At 44.6% G+C, this 23,191-nt stretch overlaps 1 protein-coding gene across 3 annotated transcripts in view; it reads left to right on the top strand.

Annotated features, from left to right (window-relative positions):
- LOC144611414 (ankyrin repeat and fibronectin type-III domain-containing protein 1-like) overlaps positions 1 to 22,755 on the top strand; it is an 84,593-nt gene extending 61,838 nt beyond the window's left edge. For all 3 annotated transcript variants that reach the window (XM_078430484.1, XM_078430485.1, XM_078430486.1), the window contains 6 exons: positions 846 to 1,012; positions 5,526 to 5,676; positions 6,288 to 6,447; positions 8,200 to 8,366; positions 11,774 to 11,978; positions 13,310 to 22,755. In XM_078430484.1, coding sequence (XP_078286610.1) covers positions 846 to 1,012; positions 5,526 to 5,676; positions 6,288 to 6,447; positions 8,200 to 8,366; positions 11,774 to 11,978; positions 13,310 to 13,734 — 1,275 coding nt within the window. In that variant the 3' untranslated portion in view covers positions 13,735 to 22,755. The remainder of the gene's footprint in view (positions 1 to 845; positions 1,013 to 5,525; positions 5,677 to 6,287; positions 6,448 to 8,199; positions 8,367 to 11,773; positions 11,979 to 13,309) is intronic.
- The last annotated feature ends 436 nt before the right edge of the window (positions 22,756 to 23,191 follow it).

Below are 23,191 nucleotides of genomic sequence, written 5' to 3'. Positions count from 1 at the left end.
GATAACATTATATTCTTCAGGGCCCCTCCATTACACCCATCATTACCCACCATTACACCCCCCATCACACTCCTCATTGTCCCTCACTTCATTTACCATCACCCCTACAATATATTGCTCATTGCTTCTCACTTCATTCATTATTACCCCCACTATCTCTGGGAATGTGTGGGATTCCCACTTCCCTAGCACAAATTGAGTATAGATTCCTTACTCTATTGGAATTGGATACATCTTTCACTGTTGGTGTATGTATGGGCACAGATTCCTCATTCCCATGGAATGTTTGGGCTCTGGACCATCATTGACAGGGAATGGAAGAGTAATGAGCCCTTGTTCAGATCAATATTAGATTAATCAGTCAAGCAGGACTGACCAGATCAATTGCAACTCTTATCTTTTAATCACGTGGTCTTTCCACAGTTCCAGAAGGAACTCCTACCTTCCCTGTCAGGTTAAATATAGAGTCATGTACCACCACAAAGGGGTCTGCAGCTCATCAAGTCAAACTGCCACATACACGAACCCCATTTTAGTCCCCCCACTTTACCATCAATTCCTCCCAGATGCTACTCACCAGGGATACTTGACAGCAGTTGCTTAATCTGCCAAACCACATACCTTTGGGACTTGGGGGGAAGCTTATACAGTTACAGGGAGAACATGCAAACTCCACAGCAATGTCAAGAGAAGTGAGGATCAAACCTAGGTTGTTGGGGTTATGAGGCTGCCACCCTGCTCGCTTTGCCGCTCCAACCTCCATCTACGCTCGTGTGAGGCATGCAGCATGTCATGGTCCATGGAGAAGGACCCAGCCACGATGACTCTTCATGTTTCTTCTCCAGGATAAGCTAGAGTACCACCAGCGGAGCAGGCGGGGCTTGCCTGCAGGGCTCTACCTCGGGTATCTCAAACTCTGCAGCTCTGTGGATCAGATCAAAGTCCTCGTTCCCTGCAGGGTCCCCAACATTCTCTGTCACACTAAGATACGGAACAACAGAAATGTTTCCAGGTAATGGGAATACTGGGATTTTCCTCTTTGTGTTCTCTGGCCATTTTTTTCTTCAGTTCTCTCCCCACATCCTTCAATCCCACTTTACTGATCCCACATCCTATCCCTGTCATTTCCCACTTTGTGTTTCCTTCAGTAATTTTATGGTGCAGGAATTGTAAGCAAGGTTAGTGTTTAGTATCTCTTCCTATTTGCCCTTGAGGAGGTGGCGACAAGCCCCAAAAACGACTAAGACCTTCTGGTGAAAGTACTCAGGGAGTTGCAGGGTTTAGACCCAGTGACGGTGAAAGATTATCTTTATTTTCAAAAAGAAGACACAAGGAACTGCAGATAGTGGTTACAAAAAAACAAAACACAAAGTACTGGAGTAACTCAGAGGATCAGACAGCATCACTGAAGGACATGCAAAGATGACGTTTCAGGTCCTGGACTCTCCTTGGGCCTGACCCGAAACATCTCCTATCCATGTTCCCCCGAATGCTACCCGACCCACTGAGTTACTTCGAAGGTATTTATTCACAAAATGCTGGAGTAACTCAGCAGGTCAGGCAGCATCTCAGGAGAGAAGGAATACTGAGTTACTTCAGTATGTAATGTATTTTTAAATCAGTATAGTGCGTTGCTTGGTGGGGTGCCTGATTCCTGCTGCTTTTTTCCCATCTTGGTGGATGCTTCAGATTAGTCCAGGCGTGTAACTGCATCACATTTTGTACATTAAACACACTCCAGCCGGGTGCATCGGTTCGTGGTGGAACTGATGCGCTACAATAATGTGAGAACTAGATTCTGTACACTGTATCTTCCTCCATTGTGCTTGAGTTTGACTTGATTGCACTCATGCATTGATCTGTATGGAAGCATGCAAAACAAATTGTTTTCACTGTACCTTTGTACACGTGACAATAATAAACCTAAACCTGGATGCTCTGCCAATTAAACAGGCTCTTCAAAGACTTATGTTTTCTTAAGTGCTTCTGACTACTCCTCCACAATCCCGTTGGACGGTAACTGGTAAGAGCTTCCCAACCAAGCCTCCTGTCTTGGAATGCCAGCTCTCCAGGTTTGCCTGGAATCTCCGGCAAGTGAGAATTAATCTCCATGATGTGGCTTTCAGTAACCCTGTGGAAAAATGAGTGTGATTTTGTACCATAATTTATTTTCGTGGAGCGCATGAGATTCACTTGGTTGGCAATGAGATCTGTTTGAATCCAGTTAAATATCATCCACCCAGGAATGAAGGATATGGATGGTTCCTGTTTAGTGTGAAGGAGGCATGATGCATCTTTAGATGCACATGGTGGGAAAACAGGTTGGTTTATGGAATGTGTGATGTGATTATGTTTTTTGTTGCTACCTGAGTCTAGGTGCCTGTAACGCTGCTGCAAACTAGATTTTCATTGTACCTGTATCTCACCATGCTTGAGCATGTGATAATAAACTCAATTTGACTTAATATCTCCAGAGGTAAGGCCTGACAGTGTAGTGTTATGTAGCACAATGGACTGCAGATGCTGGAATCTTGAGGAAAATACAAAGTGCTGGAGTAGCACAGTGGGTCAGACAGCATCTGTGGAGGGAATAGAAAGGCAATGTTTCAATAGACCAGCCATGATCAGCCATGATCAGCCAATAGACATGATCAGCCATGATCACATTGAATGGCGGTACTGGATCGAAGGGCCAAATGGCCTCCTCCTGCACCTATTGTCTATTGTCAGTAGAAAATAGACAATAGGGGCAGGAATAGGCCATTCGGCCCTTCGAGCCAGCACCGCCATTCAATGTGATCATAGCTGATCGTCCACAATCAGTACCCCGTTCCTGCCCTCTCCCCATACTCCCTGACTCCACAATCATTAAGAGCTCCATCTAACTCTCTCTTGAAAGCATCCAGAGAATTGGCCTCCACTGCCTTCTGAGGCAGAGAATTCCACAGATTTACAACTCTCTGACTGAAAAAGTTTTTTCTCATCTCCGTTTCAATAAGATTACCCTCTCATCCTTCTAAATTCCAGTGTATACAAGCCCAATCACTCCAGTCTTTCAACATACGACAGTCCTGCCATTCTGGGAATTAACCTAGTGAACCTACGCTGCACTCCCTCAATAGCAAGAATGTCCTTCCTCAAATTTGGAGACCAAAACTGCATGCAGTACTCCAGGTGTGGTCTCACTAGGGCCCTGTACAACTGTAGAAGGACCTATTTGCTTCTATACTCAACTCCTCTTGTCATGAAGGCCAACATGCCAATAGTTTTCTTCACTGCCTGCTGTACCTGCATGCTTACTTTCAGCGACTGATGAACAAATTTCAGGTCGGGACCCTTCTTCGGAAGGTCTAAAGCAGTGTCCCAATCCAAAACATTGCCTATCCATTCCCAACACAGGTACTGCTTGACCTGCTGAGTTACTCCAGCACTTTGTGTTTTGCTCCAGTATTATGTAGCAGGTGTGTATCCAGGAGATTGAAGATCTGATGGGAAATACTATTAACATCACAATAACAGGACAAGAGACGACAGCAAATCAGTAAAAGGTAACTGCAGTTGCTCTCAGGAACATTTTGTACAGACTGATTGATATGTGGAAGAGGTTACAGACAGAGATAAGGCTGACAGAGACCTAATCACTGGAATCAATTAAGAAGCAATGGATGTTTCCCTGGGGAAATCTAGAGTCATTGTGGTTGAATGAACCAAGTCTTATTGAATGACTTTCTTTTTATCCATAATTGCCCGTGTTCTATTGCTTGTTCTTCTGCTGATATCTGTCTATCTTATAGTTTGTTCACTTACTGTCTCGGATGATTAACTTTTGTGCATATATCTGCCTGCCATTAATTCGCAGTTTTCTGACAAACTGCCTCAGGCAATCTTCCCCCAGACAGACAGTCTTCTTCCAGACCCAAGTAATCTTACCCCTGACCTAGACATTCTTCCCCAGGCAACCTGCCTCCATTTCCCCTGACAACCTGTCTTCAGATAACCTTTTCCCAGACAACCGTTACCCAAGTATCCAAAGATACAAATAAAAAAGCTGGAGTAACTTAGCGGGTCAAATAGCATCTCTGGAGAAAAGGTATAGGTGACATTTCGGGTCGAGACCCTTTTCAAGACTCGACCCCAAACTTCTCCAAATTTGAGGAAGGATATTCTTGCTATTGAGGGCTTGCAGCGTAGGTTTACTAGGTTAATTGCCGGAATGGCGGGACTGTCATATGTTGAAAGACTGGAGCGACTGGGCTTGTATACACTGGAATTTAGAAGGATGAGAGGGGATCTTATCGAAACATATAAGATTATTAAGGGGTTGGACACGTTAGAGGCAGGAAACATGTTCCCAATGTTGGGGGAGTCGAGAACCAGGGGCCACAGTTTAAGAATAAGGGGTAGGCCATTTAGAACGGAGATGAGGAAAAACATTTTCAGTCAGAGAGTTGCAAATCTGTGGAATTCTCTGCCTCAGAAGGCAGTGGAGGCCAATTCTCTGAATGCATTCAAGAGAGAGCTAGATAGAGCTCTTAAGGATAGCGGAGTCAGGGGGTATGGGGAGAAGGCAGGAACGGGGTACTGATTGAGAATGATCAGCCATGATCACATTGAATGGTGGTGCTGGCTCGAAGGGCCAAATGGCCTACTCCTGCACCTATTGTCTATTGTCTATTGTCACCTATTCCTTTTCTCCAGAGATGCTGTCTGACCCTCTGAGTTACTCTAGGTTTTTGTGTCTATCTTCGGTTTAAACCAGCATCTGCAGTTCCTTCCCACCCAAACATCCTGTTTGAGTATTGCTGCAAGATACTGCAGATACTCGAATCATGACCAAAACACAAAGAATGACCACAAAATGGGATTATATGGGAATGCAGAAATGCAGATTATATGGAAATAGTACAGAAATGGGCCATTCAGCTCAACCAGTCCATGCTACTGTTGATGCCCCTACCTGAGCCTCCTCTTACCTTTCCTCAGGTAAATTTATCGTCATAGTCTTCAACCCACTTCTTTCTTGCTCAGCCTCCCCTTCACTGTGTTGTTTTCACCCACACCCTGTGTCAGTGTGTTCCACATTTTCTTTGTTTTGTTATGTTCAACGTGGTTATAAAATTGCAGCATTTAAGTTTAATTGTTTGGGTCCCAGTGCATATGACAATCAAACTTGACTTTTGTAATTAATATTTTCCAATTATTTTGTTTGCAAGTTAGCTGCAATGTTTTGAAGTTTGTACTGGTAAGTTTTGTCCCCTTGCTTCTCTATCCAACCGAGCCCACAGATGCTATGATGTTGGAGCTATCTATGTAGCAGCTAAGTTAACAACCTAGTGAAAATGCCTAGGCTTTGTCAGGGCGCCCATTGAAATTTCAATCCTGATGGTAAAAACAAGCCATCCAGGATCACTGAAATCCCTCACCCTGCGCACTCAGCTGCATTGTTTAGAGGGTGCATGGAGATGAACAGCCAAACCAGCACAGGATCTAGCGAGGTCTCACAACATATCTCTAATATTCTGCAGGGAGGAGTGGGAATGGCTGAAAAAGGTGTCGTCTCTGAATGATTCCATTGTCACTGAAGGGAACGCAGGAAGCCCGCAGTGCCATTTCCTCGAGGAAGTCCGCACAGCTGTGAAGAACCTCCTTGTGCAAGTGGATGTACCCCTCAGCCAGGTAACCTCATGTTGTATTCCTCAAAATTTCTCACATCACAGAAGGTGGACATTCAGCCCATTGAGTCCATTCCGGGTCTGAGAGTAATCCCATCTAATCCACTTATTTCATTATTACCCATCCTCCCACAAATGTCCAATTAACCAATCCCTGTCACTAACCCAGCAGGAGCAGCACCTACAGATGATCAGACTGACTGAAATGAGGGTGAGGGATGGAGCGTGAGACATTCCTGATGGGGGTTTAGCAGTGGTCAATAATGCTAACACCATGCGTAAGGCACAAGACAAGCTGATGATATATGGAGACAAGTTGAGTTTCTGGACAATTGTGCTAGTATTGATTCATGGCGCAGAACACCAGCATCAATCTATTTCCAAAGCTGAAGCAATATTAAATTGAGTTTCTGGAGTTTCTTAAATTGATGTTACTTACTTCATATAACATCTATGTCTCATTCAGCTCTCGAAGCTGGGTTCGCAGTGAAATTGCAGAGGCTTCCAAAGAGAACTCTAGCTTTAATTTTTGGATGAAGAACGTTGCATGTTTTGGAAACTGCAGTCCAAACTGCTTAAAGAGAGCAAGAAACAAATGTATTTTATTTTTTCCAGGCTGTGGATTTTCGCCTGTACACACAGGAAGTTCTGGAGTTTGGAGATAAGGTCTCCTTCCTCTTGTTGCTTCCTCCCATAGATGATGTCTGCTCAGCCCCAGGGCAGGACGGACACCCCTCAGGGTTTCTCACCCTGCCTCTTCAGATCTTCGAACTTGGTGAGTATGACTGTTAATAATTTATCCACATTACTTACAAACAAGAAGAGTCCGGTCAGCTCCTCAAGTTGTCCATTATCATGATCAATCTGTATCTGAATAATCGATCACCCAGTACGTGGAACACAAGCTCTCCTCACCTTTTAGTCTCTACATTTCACACTGCCTGCTTGGCAGAAAGGTTTTATATAAAACTAGACCAAGTGGACCCGTTGGGCCCAAACCTCTCCTGCATTGGTGCAGTACCCTCTCCTCTTCCACTCCCCTCTCCCCGCCCTCCCCCCTCCGTCCACTCCCCTCCTCCCTCCCCATCCCCTCCCCCCTCCCCTCCCCCCTTACCCCCACTCCATCCCCCTCAATCCCCTTTATCCCCCCTCCTCCCGCCCTCCCTCCCTCATCCCCCTCCACCCCCCTCCACCCCCCTCCCTCCCCCGTTCCCTCCCTCCCTAGGAGATAGATATAAACTTTAAAATGTGAATAACTTTCAAAATATAACACCGATTTCAATGAAACTTCTTCCATTAGCACCAAAGGGACGACGGTGAGTAAGGTGGGCCAACAATTGTCGCGTTATTGTGCACCGTTTTGGCTGTAGTTCAGGAACAAACAAACAAACAAACAAATGAGAGTTTTAGTATATAGATGATCATGCGCGCTTGGGTTTTGGCTCAGTATATTGTGACCATGGGTACATCAACCTTGTGTATTAATTTTATCCCCAAGTCTTGGCATCATGTTTGGCACAGACATTGTGGGCCGAAGGGCCTGTTCCTGCGCTGTACTTATTTATGTTCTACGTACACTCCTTGGTCCCTGCTATTCGAATGCCGTCGCCCACAACCATCCACCTGGGACAGAATAAGTCCTGGCTGCCAAATTGGACACCCCCTTCGTAATCCCACCCCCTTCCCACTCCCACCAGATCCCTATCCTTTGGAAGGATTCCTGCTCCAAACATTATGTTGTAGTCTACTCCTGACTGCTCCACTCATGCCTGTCAGACAAGCCGGGGAACTGTCAGGACCAATAAACTACAAACAAGGATCTCCAGACAACCAAACTTTCTCCTGTTCCCCAATCCCCTACTCACATTATCCACCCCAGTAACTATTCAGGCTAATGGTTATCTATCTTGACTATGCTCGTTATAAGAATCTTAATGTCATCAGTGTACAGATTGTGTAGGAGCCATTTATGCTTAATTTAGTTATTGTCATTGTGTTATGGCTATGTTTTAATATTTCTAGTTTATGTCTTGTTTGCCTGCTTGTGGGTGTGACTTAATGCGAAATGGGGAGTGTCTAGATGGGAGGAGGCTAGTGTGTCGACAGAGGTTGTGGGTCAGTTTAGACTCGGAGGATGGTGAGCATACAGTTATTTACCACGCGCTTGTACCATACGCTTGCACCGGTTATATTTGTAAGAACCATACGGTAATAACTGCAAGAATTTCTAGATATTGTTTGAAGAAGAAACAGTTGATAAAGTATGGAAACTGATGAATTACTCTATGATTTGTGCTACTTTAATAAAACCAATTAATGAAGAAAAGGAGTTTGGAGGATTCGTTTTGTCACATCAGGGTGCGACGTGTGCGTGCGTAAGCTATAACTACATTTTATCCCCGAGTTGTAATGGCTATCGAAGTGGGATTTCGAGATGGTATAAAAACTGCCATTACAGATTGATTTCATGTTTGTACATATTTATGCAGAATATGTTATTCTAAGCATTTACAATTGGTCATTGCAGTACACTTCTGCACCTATGAACACGATCTCTTTGCACAATACTGCCAGACCTCGATTTTATTGGAACTTGATTCTCTGCTGTCTCAACAAGCTTTGAGGGAAGCCATTGATAACATGGAACTGATTGAAGCAAAGGAGAAACATGGCCAGGTGACAGACCTTATTCAGGTAAAAATCCATCCAATATCCTGGCCCATCCTTAGGGTAAATTATAGATACGAAAGTAGGAAACTGACTTCAAATTGATAAAGCTCCCCCTTTGCTCCCTGTCTATTCACCTTTCCTCTTATTCTCTCATGGTCTCTGACTCATTTGATGTCTGAAATGTGTAGACAGAGGAGGTGGTGGAATCAAATATAATTACTACATTGAAGAGTATCTAGACACTGAAATAAGCATGGCATAGAAGGAAAGAGAAATAAAATGGGCAAATGGGTTAGTCATATAGTCATTTAGCAAGGAAGCAGGCCCTTTGGCCAATTTGCCCATGTTAACCAATAAAAAGTAATAGGCAGTGTAAGGGGTTTCTGCGCCGAGCTTTCGCCCGACCTAAGGTCCCCGTGCCTTGCTCTGATCCCTTGACCAGGCCGTGCACACTGGTTCCCCGTGAGTGGTTCGACCCACTCACCCCTTACGGTTCTAGACACTGGGCTTAGATGCAGGAGCTCTTATAGTGCAGAAACAAATTCAACCAGACCAGATTTTAAAACCAGGGTTTAAATGAAAAGGGCTTTTATTCAGCACTTGGGACTATTGTCCATGAATACTTATTATACAGTTCTATAAGACATATCTATAATACACATACCGAATACATGAATATCTTTTATTTATTAATCACAAAACGCACAGTTCACAAGACATATACCCGAATACCCTTTTCGCTGAAATTCTTGAAACACACACACAGTTACACAAAACATATACACGAATACCCTTTTACTTATGAATTCTTAAACACAGTTCTGCAAGACACATACACGAATACCCTTTTACTTATGAATTCTTAAACACAGTTCTGCAAGACACATACACGACTGTCAGATGGGGAACGCACGACGCATCGCAACCTTGACCAAACCCTATTTTAATACGCACCCAACGTTTATTCACAACCACCCTCCTCTCTACACTAAACTATGTCCAGGATATGTAGGATTTGAAGTGCATGCTCACCATGGGGTTATTACTGGGGTTACTGGCTGTTCGGTTTTGCAGTATTTCTTCACGAGTTGCGTGCCTGTTCCTCTCTCTTGCATCCGTTCTTCTTTCCGACTTTCTTCTTGACTTCAGTTGACTTCGAACCCGGTTTTCTCTGCGCTTCTTGCCTCCTGTCTGTCTTTTCTTCCTCCTGCATTCGTTTTCTTGCCTGCTTGCGTTTCTTGCAGGTTTTCTTCTAGCTTCAGCTTCTTCTTCCAGTATTTCTTCTTTTGTTTAAAACCCAAAAGTAGTGGCCAGTTATACTGTTTCTGACCCGTCCTATCTCCCGCCAGATCTTGGAATCTCTTTGTTCAAAAAGATATGTATGAGGTTTTCTTCTGATCTGCGCTTATGTTCGGGGATACCGGGGATGGCCAGAAGGTGTAAATTGGGATTTCATTGTGAGGTGATGGGTGTTAACTGGTTTCCCATCACCTACCAGGTAGTTTTCTATGGGCTATTGTGCCCCCTCACTGAGATGAACTGTTTAGGTCGGCTTGGGGCATTGTGAGTATGCTGATGTCAGCACCCCAGTGTCTGGACTCCGACCTGGTTTCGTAGGTTTCTGCATGGCCAATACCCATCCTTTGTTCTGGCCATGGCTTTGCAGAAAACCTAGAGACTGGGATGTAAGGTTTTTACCTTTTTTTTTGTGGCTGGTCACGAGGTCCTGCAGCCATTTTAGGACCCACAGATTGTGACATCCTTTGGTAAACTGACTGCAGCCTTTCTCCGCTATCAGCCCCAGTCTCCCGTTTAAAATGTCCAAACTGCAGCTCTTTGGTTTTGTGTTGATTTCAGAATGAGGGAAAACTTCTCAAATCTTACAGCAGCTAGTCAGCATAGACATGGTCGGCCAAAATGCCAACTTCTGTGCTGTATGACTCCAAGACTTTCCTTCACTCTCTCCTTTATCGTCTTTCCCTTACCCTTCCATCCTCCCACACCTTCTCCTTCCCTGATAAGATATAGCAGGCGTGGGCCATTCCGTCCTTCGATCTTTTCTCCCATTGAGGAAGATCATGTCACTGTCACTCTCTGCACCAACCCCATCTTCTTTGATTCCCTTAATAAGTAAACATCTGCTGATCTCTCTTTCAAATATGCTAATCGACTACACCTCCACGGCTTTTCTAGATGGAGAATTTCAAAGTCCCTACCTTCTGGATAAAGACATTTCTTCTCATCTCTGTCCAAAATGGCCGACCCTTTCCTTTGGGACCGTGACCTTTTGTTCCAGACACACCAGCCAGTAGAAACTTCATCCCTGCATCCGCCCATGTAAGAATTTACAATGAGATCACCCAGGGCCGTCTTAACGCATGGGCCTGATGGGCACTTGCCCGGGGCCCCACGAGCATAGGGGCCCCATGCTGATCTGTGTATGTTAAGTGACTTGCAATAAATAAATACTACTTTAAAAATGTAGATTCAATAAGTGCTTTTTTTGCAACATTTTCCATCCCTAAGTGCTTCTCACAGCGATCTGTAAGTGCTTTTCGCAACAATGTAGCACCCTAAGTCCATCGCTAAGTGCTTTTCGGTAAGTGCTTTTCGCCGGCACGACAGGGGGGGGCTGGTAGGGAAAGGGGGGTGGGGGAGAGTAACGGTAGGGGCCCCAGTACACTGCTTTGCCCGGGGGCCCATAATGCTGTAAAAACAGCCCTGAGATCACCACTCCTCCGTTTAAAGTGTAGAGAGCACAGGCTCAGTTTGCTTCATCTCTCCTCAAAGGCCAACCCGCTTCCCCCAATTCTAGGAATCAGTCTGTAGCTTAGTTAGTTTAATCTCTCCTCATGGGACAACCATCCAACCACCCTTCCCCCAATTCTAGGGCTCAGTCTGCTGAACCTCACTGTATTCCCTCTTTTGCAAGTATATCCTTCCTTGGATAGTGAGAGCAGACAGTTTTGCTGCTGTGGTCTCACAAGGCATTGGAGCAAGACTTTTCTACTCTTGTATTTCCTCTTGGGATAAAGGCCAGCTTAATACGTAATTCCTGATTGCTCCCACGAATCCTTTCCCTCATTTCTTCTGTCTCTCACCCTCTCTGCCCCTCTTCCCTGGGGAAATCTAGAGTCATTGTCTTATTGAATGACTTTCTTTATCCATAATTGTTATTGCCTGTGTTCTATTACACGGCTTGTTCTTCTGCTGATATCTGTCTATCTTATAGTTTGTTCACTTACTGTCTCGGATGATTAACGTTTGTGCATATTTCTTCCTAAATAAAATGGGCAAATGGGTTAGTCATATAGTCATTTAGCAAGGAAGCAGGCCCTTTGGCCAATTTGCCCATGTTCTCCGCTCCTTATGCCTTTCTCTCCCTATTCCACAGTATTTATAATAACAAACTGGAATTGTTTCAACTCTAGCAATTGGATGATAGTTGGAAGGAGGTCCGTTGGATCACGGACGTTCTGCAGTATGCCCGATATCGCCAGCCTCCCACCGGAACCCCTTTATCCTGGATCCTGGAGATCTCAAGCACCGTGGACAGTAGGAGAGCAAATACAGTCACAAACTTCCAGACCTCCGCTGATTCCTCTCCGGATTGTAAAGACATGAAGAAGACTTTGGGTACGTGCTTTACAAAGATGCTTTTGGGACTTAGCGCATGTGTAACTACTTCATTTGGGCTTGTGCTGCATCTTTCCTTTCGGTCTTGGTCAACCCTATCCACAACTGTTCACCAACAATTCCAGAGCAATGACCGACCACCCAATGTAGAACTACCCCCCTTCTCATCAGCAGCAAACACTGAGCCAACGTTATTTCCATTACTTCTGGCCTATTATCGTATGGGAGGCGCATTCCCAATCTCGTTGTACCCCTGGGTACAATGACAATAAAGATATATTGTATTGTATTGTATTAAGCTTTATTACCTGATTTCCAACCACTTCTCCCCTCTACCCCACCCTCACCAGATGTTTCTGCTTCTTAAGCAGACCAACATTAGGATTTTCAACCTGACCTAAGCCTAACTGGACCTGAGAACATTCAGTGGCAGATATGGTGTATGTTCTGAGTAAGTGTTTGAGTCCAGGCTGGACTGGGGCCTGGCTCAGTGTTTCAAAGAGGTCAGACTGGTTTTCTTCATATTGATGTACGTGAATAGCTTGTTTGAGATTCTTATATTCAAATCATTGATCAGGTCAGATCAGGTGTGACATAAGCATTGAAGCTGAAATCTGGTTCAAAGCCACATATGTCTGTATTAGTCTTTTCATAGAGAAATCCATCTCACTCCTGGATACTTTATACATCTCTTGAGCATCATTTCTTCTCCGATCTTTATCCAATTCTCTTCTCTGAAGGTGATGACAGTGTGGATTTCCCCCAGGTGTTCTAGTTGCCCCGCACATTCCACAGACGTGCAGGTTGGTAGGTTATATAGACACTGTAAATTGCCCCTGGTGTGCAGGTGAATGGTAGAATTTGGGAAGAGATGATGAGAACATGGGGAAAAGTTTAAATGGGATGTTTGCTGGGTTTAAGTGGGCTATTGGACTCGTGGGTCTGCTTTCGTGCTGCAAGACTACATGACTAAAGTGGCTGTGAGCAGGGTGGTTTGGGGTTAGGTTTTACTTTTATACTTAACTCTGAGTATTATAAATATCAGGTAACCACAAATAAATCAGATAGGATTTTAAGACAAAGGTATTTACTCAGAGAGTGATTAGAATGTAACGCAACACCTCTGAGTGGCCTCGAGGCAAACTCTGCAGAAACGTGTGGAGGAAACTGGATTAAAAGGAGAGGCCAACAGGAATGGAAGGTAAGCAGAGAATGTAAAATGAGAGGGAGGGGGCCCAGTAACAGCATTGAGCAGTTAGGCCTGTTTCTGCTCTGTGAAGTTTTGTGAAATTCTACAGAACTACCACTGTTTCTATCTTCACTTTCTGTAGGTTGCAAAGAAATCCTGGATGAAGATGATGTTTTCTGGCCAGTGGAAAGAGACTGCGATTCCAAGCAGGTCCACACTCCCAAACGGCTAGATCCAATGTGGTCGGTAGCCAGAGAGCACCATCACTGGGACACTGAGAATGCAAGAGACACAGACTGTACAAAGCTCCAGATACACTGTAGTGAACAGCGCAGACACAGGAAGGCTGACAAAGAGTACTTTCGGACAGGAAGCCTGGACCTCAAAGACCAGGTAGTCAAGGAAGGCATCTCTTGCAAGTTCTGGTCACAGCCAACATCAGTGGATGAAAACACGGGGCAGTCTGATCATGAAGAACCCTACCCTTTCCCTACTGAAGCTGTCCAACACATTTGTCTACCTGAATGTAGTTTGGTGGAGTGGATCAAAGAGTCCCAGGACACCTAAGCATTCGGTTACCTTAAAACTGAACCAACTGCTCAGATGTAAAATATCCCACCTCTGATTAGAGTCACACAGTATCTCTGAGATATTTTCAAATGGAATCAAGTGGTCATTGAGTTTGGAACTCGCTTTGTTCTATGAGGAAGGACTTACATTTTTATGACTACAGGACATCCCAAAGCAGTTTACAGCTAATGAGATACTTTTGAGCTATAGTCGCTGTTGAAATGGAGGCAATGCCGTGACAGTTTGCGCACAGAGAGATCACATGAGACGATAACAACCAGAGACCATGATTGTTGATTGAACGATAAAGGGAAAACTCCCCAGCTCTTCTTCAAAAGTATCACCTGTAATCTTTTTAATGTCTAGCGTTGTGGCCAGCCAGAGCCCCAGTTAACATTTGATCTCAAAGGCAGCAGCTGTGATTCTCCAGCATTCCCGCAGTGCTGCACCCATACAATTACTGACATTCATAAGAAAAGAATGGGGCCATTCAGCCCATCATGAACGTGTTGGTTGAATTAGGGTTTACCCAGGTTAATCCTCCTCTCTACCTCTTCAACCATGCCATTGTAGGTCACAACAGTGTCCGGGTAGATCCTTAATGTGATGAGAGTTTACCTTGCTGGCAGTGAGCTCCAGACTCTCATTACCTGCTCAGTGAATAATAATCTCAACTGCCCTTTAAACCATTACCATTTCTTTAAAATGTGTACCCCACTTGTTATTGACCTTTCACAGAATCGTAATCTTAGAAGATTATGGCAACAAGAACCATTTGATCCATGTGTTCAAATTATTCTTGGGTTCATGATCTTAGATTATTGTGCTTCAAGTACGTATGCAAGGATTTTTTGCAAATATGCTGAAGGTTTTGTCAATCTGTCAGTCATTGGAATCGAGAACCTGTCACGGTTCACGTTCAAAATAAAATCTCAATTCCCAATTATCCTTTACATTTCTTCGTTTTTGACTTAAAAAGCATAAAATACTGGAAACACTCAACAGGTCAGGCAGCATCTGTGGAAAGATGAATGGAATTAACATTTCAGAACTGACAGAACTGAAAAGGTGAGGAAAATTTTTGACTTCTAAACTCAAGGAAATAAATTATTCCTGTCCATACCTCCATTTAGCTGTGCCCCTCAATTAAATGTCCTCCCAACCTATGGAGAAAACAACTCAGCTCAGCTAGTTTCTCCTAATGAAACATCTCTGTACCCTCTGTGGTGTAAACATATCCTACAGTGCAGTGGCCAGAGCTGCAGCTGCACTGCATTTTAATTAGTGTTTTAGACAGTTCTAGCTCGAATACTCTATGCCTTTGTTAATAAAGGCAGATATCCCATGTGCTGCTACTTTCTAGGATTTGCAGATTTCCATTCCAAGATCTCTCTGACTTCATATTTGCTTACAACACATAAGGAGGCTATTTGGCCCATCAAGATTTTACAGCCATCAACACCAGAGCATCATTCTCATCCCCCATTCATTTTCCTGCTGCCTATTCTCTCTCACATACCCATTAACTTACCCCTGATTCTCCTACCACCTATCTAGACTTAAAAGGGCCTGTCCCACTTAGGCGATTTTAAGGCGACTACCGGCAACTAGGCTGTTGCCGACAGTTCGCCGGGGTGTCGCGGGCATGATCGTGAGGAGTCTTCCAAAAATCGCTGAGAGATCATCCGGTTTGAAATTTCTCGGCGACAGCTGGCTTGTCGTCAGGTATCGTTGCTTATTGCAGTCGCTGTCGCATGCTGTCCCCAGGTTTGATAGGTTCTCTTAGATGCATTTAGAAGCACATAATATTAAAATAAGTAAAGTCATTTCAAAATACCATAAAATGCTTGTGTTTAACCAATTTATTTACCGTCAGGACATTTGACAGGTAGATTGGAGGCGACAGTTTGACGGTCGGGTAAGCGTGGGAATTTTCGCGATGTTTATGGCCATCAGCCATTACACTTAAAGTGGGCTCCAAACCCAGATATGCAACCCAGAAACCAGATATGCATCTCCCTTACATTTTCAAAGAATGCCCACACACTTTTCACAAAAATCCACTTAACCACTTTTAAAATTATTTTTTTAATACAGTTATTAGTAAACTGGAAATAAATCCAGTTTATACCTTGTTACAGTGAAGCTTGGTTTTTAAGTAACCGATACAAGGTGTTATAGTTCAAAACTCTCAAGTACTTACCGACTTGTCAGTGATTTCAGCGAAAATCAGGACGCCGGAGAAGCATTGACAGCGTGGGAATTTTCACGATGTTTCCGAAGACGGTGTAATCTCGACCTGACTCGGCATTGTCGTGGTCATTGTCGTCGGGTAAAAGAAAATTTTGGCGATCTGCTACGACTTTGACAGTCGCCGGCAGTCGCCAAAAAAATCGCCTAAGTGGGACAGAACCTTATTAGGGTGATTTATAGAAGCCAAGTAACTTACAACCAATCAGTACATCTTTAGAAACCCACAGAGTCACAGGGAATGCACAACCTCCACACAGATAACACCCTAAGTCACGACCAAAACCAGGTCACTGGAGCAGGGGCAGCAGCACTGTCTACTGTCACGTTCCATATTCCTCTCCGCTGTTCAGCATCTTACGTTGTCCAAATATTACCTTGCCTTATTTGCATTCCCCAAATGTATTGTCTCATGATTCCCAAGAATGAATTCCAACCTATCGATTTTTAGCCACCTAACCAGTTTGTTAATATCTTCCTGCAGCAAACCACTTTGTTCCTCATTGGTAACTACACTTCCAATTTTTGTATTAAAAAAATCGTTGATAAATATTGTAAAGGAACTTACCCTTTGGAATTTACCATTTAGTTCCTGACATTGGTCTAACTTTTCATCTTTCACTGGGAACATTTTTCCTGCATCTAGCTTGTCTAGTCCTTTCATAATTTTATACGTCTCTATAAGATCCCCTCTCATCCTTCTAAACTCCAGTGAATACAAGCCCAGTCTTTCCAATCTTTCCTCATATAACAATCCCGCCATCCCGGGGATTAACCTTTCCTTCAGTTTAACATAATAAATGTGCCTGCTTGGCTCTCCAAAGGCTAGCAAATTTAAAGTACCACATATGCACATGGTCCAAGCATTTTCATCTGGGGCTTGGTACTTGATCCGATCTTCCAGCTCAAATGCTTCCCACTGCCCCAACATTGACTCATCTTTAAGTGACAATTTGCAGTCTGCTTTTGCTGATGCCCATCATAGCCAGTAGAGCAGTTCTGTCTTGGACTTTTTTCTAACGCTGTGCTCACCTTATGATGTTTCCAAATACACAGGACAAGATGTTAGAAATCCAAAGTGCCAAATGTCAACTTGCTCCCGGTGGTGATGGGAGGCTTATGCACTCACCTATGCTCCTCCGATGTTGAGAGAGGCTGGGCAGACACGTCATTGGGGTTATCAAGTGGGCACCTACTTTCATCGACGTTTCGCTGATTGGACCCACGACGTCTCCAGTAGGCTCAGCAGTGCATTCTGGCGTCCCAGAACCACCCCCCTCTGCATCTACCTAGCCGGCTTATTTGGGAGACCAGATGGGGTCTTTCCTCTTCAGCCAGAGCCACTGGCTACTCCGCTCTGCCACCTGTGATGTTTCCTTGATAGCCTGGCGTAGGGCTTGTCCGCTGATCCCCAGGTCCTTCATCAGTCTTACGGTAGATGTTGCCACAAATCCTCGACATCCAACTTCTACCGGGCAGATCTTTGCTCTCCAGCCCCACTGTTCTGCCTCCGCTGCAAGCTCTGTGTAGCGCAGTTTCTTTCTTTCAAAGGCTTCCTGCACAGCATCCTCCCATGGGACTGTGAGCTCCACAAAATACACCATGCGCTGAGAGTTGGACCAGAGGACAAGATCAGGCCTCAAGTTGGTGATGGCTATCTCTGGTGGAACTGTAAGCCATTGGTCCACATCCACCCGCATCTGCCAGTCCCGGGCTGTCTCCAGCTGTCCAAACCTTGTCCTTGGTGGAATTTTCCGTTGCTTTTGTTCCCCCTCCCGAACAAAGGCAATTGGCATAACTGGGTTGGTTGTTCTGGGCGGCAGGGCATTGTTGGTTGTTCTCCTGCTTTCCAGAGTCGCTGCCAGGCATTTGAGCACTTGATTATGTCTCCAGGTGTACCGTCCTTGGGAGAGGCTTACTTTACACCCAGTGAGGATGTGCTTAAGTGTGGCTGGTGTTGAACACAGGGGGCATGATGGATCTTCGCCCAGCCATTGGTTGAGATTTTTTGGGCTAGGAATGCCCGAATGAGGAAGCTTATCCTGCTCGCCTCCATCTCCCACATGTCCTTCCAGCTGATCTTCCGCTTTTCCACACTCTCCCATCTCATCCACTGGCCCTGTTTAGCTTGCGACACAGCCTTGGCACATCTACTCGACTCCTCCTGTCGGCGGACTTCGGCCGTGACCAACTTCCGGCGCTCCAGTGAGGATGCCTTGTTCCAACAAGGTCGCTTTCCACCAAGCCCCAAGCCACTTCGTCCGTGTTGGACTTGCCCAATCATGTCGCCTTGGTGGAGAGCAGATTTTGCCTGCTGTGTCGCATTCTTAGCCGTCCACTTCTTTCCTGTTGCCAGGGTTGGGGCAGCAGCTCGGATGACAGTGTCCCTCGATTCTGCCAGGGTCATCTCTAGTCTGACTTTAGTGCACTTGAACTCCTCTGTGAGGCTAGGGAGAGGCAGCTGAAGTACCCCCTGATCGTACAGGCCTACGCTGCTCAGGCATCGAGGAACACCTAACCACTTTCTCACAAAAGAGCTGATTGTTCTTTCCATCTTCTCAACTCTTGTGAGGGTGATGTCATACATGGTTAGTGGCCACATAAGACGAGGTAGTAACCCAAACTGCAGGCACCAGATTTTCAGCTTTCCAGGCAACATGGATCGGTCGATGTTTGCTAGACCTTTGATGATTTCTTGCTTAAGCTCGTTTGCCTGATCAGTGTCCTTCAGTTTAGAGTCATACCATCTTCCCAGACTTTTGATTGGCTTCTCTGACGCAGTTGGGATTGGTTCTTGATCAATGAAAAACCTTTGATCCGTCAGTTTGCCTTTGATTATAGAAATGCTTCTTGATTTGGATGGCTTAAATTTCATTCTAACCCCAGTGATGTTCTCTTGAAGCTTCCCTAAAAGGCACCTGGTGCAAGGTGCTGTTGTTGTTATGATTGTCAAGTCATCCATGTAGGCCCTGATGGGTGGTAGACGGACTCCAGACTTCAGCCGCTCGCCTCCCACTACCCACTTGGAGGCCCTTATGATGACTTCCATAGCCATTGTAAAAATCAATGGGGAGATGGTACACCCTGCCATTATGCCAATCTCCATGCAGTGCCATGTGGTGGTAAAGTCTGGCGTGGTGAAACACAGCTGCAGATCCTGAAAATAAGCCTTGACAAGGCTTGCGATGGTCTCTGGTATCCTGAAGAAGTCAAAGGATGCCCAGAGGAAACTGTGAGGGACAGTTCCGAACGCATTGGCAAGGTCAAGGAAAACGACATGCAGATCTCTCTTTTCTTTTCTTGCAGTCTGGATTTGGTGCCAAATCATGCTGGTATGTTCGAGACATCCAGAGAACCCTGGGATGCCTGCATTTTGGACTGTTGTATCCACAAGGTTGTTTCTCTCTAAATAGCTGGTCATCCTCTGAGCTATGATGCTGAAGAAGATTTTACCCTCTACATTGAGGAGACTGATAGGGCGGAATTGGCTGATATCTGTGGAATCCTTCTCTTTCGGAATCAGGACTCCACCTGCCCTGCGCCATGCTTTGGGTATAATTCTCTTCTCCCAAGCCACTCTCATTAGCCTCCACAGGAAGCGAAGAACACCAGGAGCACTCTTGTAGAGTCGATAAGGAACCCCATTTGGCCCTGGGGCTGAAGATGCTCTTACCCGCTTTACTGTCTGTTCCACCTCCCTCCACTTTGGAGGACTAATGTCCATCTGGTGCTCTGGTTGTTCAATTGGTGGAATGTCCGATGGAATAGCTGTCTTCAGGTGTCTCTTGTCATCCGCATGTATTCTTTTCAGATGCTCGTCTAGCTCCTGCCTTGATGTTTTCAGGTTTCCCCCCTTTTCTTTGATGAAAAGTGATTTTACGAACTTATAAGTTGATCCACGCTGAGAACCTGTCCTTATGCCCAGTTTGATTCCCTGAACATTGTCTAAACTACCCTCTCTGTTGGTGAAAGGTTTCCCTGAGCACATTTATCGGTTTTCATTAATTTTGAAATGTTGACGGACTTTCTGGTTGCTCTTCTCCCTCTCACTGTTTTGTGACCAAAGGACTCATCAGCACATTCCCCCCATAATGTTAATAACTTATAAATATATATGAGGTGTTGCACTTTGGTATGTCAAACAGGGCAGGACTGTTTCAGGTTGTGTTGGTGAACAGAGACTGGCTCAAGAGACTTTCTTCCTCCCGGGCAGCTGAGCCAGCGGACTTCATTGATTGGTTTTTATTTATTAGTACAGAGGATATAGCCAATGTTATGGAGGATGTAACCAATGTTAATATTTATCACCCTTTATTGATTACTCTTGAACTAAGGAGGCAGTGAAGAGTCAACATTATTGTGGAGGGTCTGGGCCTTACATGTGGGCCAGTCCAGGTAAGGTTGGCTGATTTCCTTCCCTGAAGAACATTGGTCAACCGGGTACTCCGTCACAATCTGCTGGTATCATGGTCACCGTTATTGGGACTCGTTTTCATTCCATTCATTACTTTAACGCCGCATTCATCTGCTGAGATGGGTTCAAACTCGCATCTCCAGATCAATGATCCAGAAATCTGACTGCGGTCCAGTAATTTAACACTACCATTGCATACAGATGTGTTGCACTGTATGCGCAGATGTTTGCCTGTGTACAGATAATCAGATTGTGTACAGGTATTTAGACATTAATCTTTTTCTGCCTTTCAATAAAATTACGTCAACTCCATTTCCCATATTATCCCCATATCTTTTGGTTCCTGTGTTGTCCGCAATTCTGTATTTTTTTAAAGGACTTGGGGAAAATCAATTTGTATTTTATAACAAAATGCAAAAAGACTGCAGATGGAAATCTTTTTTTTTTAAAAGCATGGTTAAGCAATGTATTTGGAGAGAGAGTAACAGAGTTACATGAATCTCTGATCAGAATTGAGAATAGTTCGAAATCAAGCATGTTTGTTGCAGAGAATGAGACCAGTGGAACAAGCAAGGAGGTGCCTGCAATTGGGAGGTTGAGAGAGACTGAAGTCATAGTTCTGATTGAGAAAGAATAGTAAATATTTGTTAACTGTAATTGATCTGTTCTGCAGAGGACATGGATGAAAACAGGAGAGAGAAGAAAATACTGGATAATACAATAAACCTGCAAATACTAGACAACTGAAATAAAACAAAATACCAGGAAAAAGCAGCAGGTCAGGCGGCATTTTTTGATTGATTGAAAGATGCAAAATGGAAACAGGCCCTTCAGCCCACACCGACCATCAATCACCATTCACGATAGTTCTATGTTACATCCTACACTACACTCGGGACAATTTGCACAGTCCAAAGAATCCACAAACGCGCACGTGGTATGTGGGAGGAACCTGGAGCACCCAGAGGAAACCCACACAGTCACAGGGAGAACACTTTGTGGAGAGAAAAACAAAGTTAATATTACAAATCAATGATCTTCCAAAACATGACTAGGAGGAGGGAAAATAGGTGTTTGATGGTCACTGTGGAGCCTGTTATGATGCTGTATGACTCTATGTCCAGAAGGCAGGGTGGTGTATCTCAATAGTTATGTCTCACACAAATCTCCTATGAATACTTTTTGTCTCACCCCAACAGCATATTCCTTTATTTTCTTTGTCCATAATGAGGAGTTGCACTCTGGTGTGTCAAGCAGTACTATACACAGTAAATGGTAGAGCCTAGAGAGGGTTGCAGAACAGAGAGATCTGGAAACACAGGTGCAGTTTCCTAAATGGGGCAGGTGAAGAGAGCAGTTGGCGCACTTGCCTTCAATGGGAAGAATATTGAGTACTAAATCTAGGACATGATGCTGCAGCTGTACAAGACTTTGGTTAGACAACACTTGTGCAGTTCTGGTCACCCAGATATAGGAAAATTACATTAAGTTGGAAAGGGTGTAAAAAGGATTCACCAGGACGCTGCCCAGGCCTGTGAGTTTGAGTTATAGGAAGAGACTGGATAAGCTGGGCCTTTTATCTTTAGAATGTAGGAGGCTGAGGGGTAACTTTATTGAGGTACACATGATCATATCATATCATATCATATATATACAGCGCGGAAACAGGCCTTTTCGGCCCACCAAGTCCGCACCGCCCAGCGATCCCCGTATATTAACACTATCCTACACCCACTAGGGACAATTTTTACATTTACCCAGTCAATTAACCTACATACCTGTACGTCTTTGGAGTGTGGGAGGAAACCGAAGATCTCGGAGAAAACCCACGCAGGTCACGGGGAGAACGTACAAACTCCTTACAGTGCAGCACCCGTAGTCAGGATCGAACCTGAGTCTCCGGCGCTGCATTCGCTGTAAAGCAGCAACTCTACCGCTGCGCTACCGTGCCCATGAGGGGCATGAATAAAATGAATACTTATAATCATTTCTCAGGGTAGAGCCGTCTAAAACCAGTGGGCATAGGCATACTGAGAGGGGAGAGATTTAAGAGGAACCGCAAGGGCAACATCTTCACGTACAGTTGTCCATTTCTGGAATAAGCTGGCAAAAGCTTTGAAAAGATATTTGAACCGATATATTGATACTAAGTATTTAGAGGAATATGGGCCAGGTAAATGGGACTAGCCCAGTAAGCCAACCTGGTCGCCATGGACAAGGTTGGGCCGAAGGGCCTGTTTTCATGCTGTAAGATATCTCCAAGATATCCAAGATATGTCTCCAAGATATGCATTTATCACAACCGATCTGTATGATAATGCATTCTACATTCTAAACACTCCAAATAAAGTAATTTCTCCTGAAGATCCAGTGGATTTATTGGTCTCAATGCAATACCGATACCATAACTTTGGTTTCCTCACAAAACTAATATTCGGATTAAATGCAGATGAGCCTATCTGACCTTCCTTGCCCTTATCCCGTCTCTGCCAGCCCTGTCTACTAGAATTGCTTGCTTTAATCTCTATATTTGTTTCAACATTCTCATGCGATACATTGACTATATTTTTACACTGCTACATTTTGTTCCCATCTCCCTGCCACCCGAAATCATCATGGTTAACACTATCAATATAAAGTCTGAAGAAAGGTCCCGACCCGAAACTTCACCTGTCCATTTTCTCCAGAGATAATGCCTGATCCTGCATTTCATGAGAGAATAAGGCAAAACAATCTGGCTGAAGAGCTGGTACAGGCGTCAGGGCTTCAGATAAAGGGGCCTTAGAGACT

Source organism: Rhinoraja longicauda, chromosome 40 (assembly GCF_053455715.1).
Source record: "Rhinoraja longicauda isolate Sanriku21f chromosome 40, sRhiLon1.1, whole genome shotgun sequence".
Classification (NCBI taxonomy): Eukaryota; Metazoa; Chordata; class Chondrichthyes; order Rajiformes; family Arhynchobatidae; genus Rhinoraja; species Rhinoraja longicauda.
Note: the sequence above shows the minus strand (reverse complement) of the source record. Positions and strands in the feature narration are given on the sequence as shown.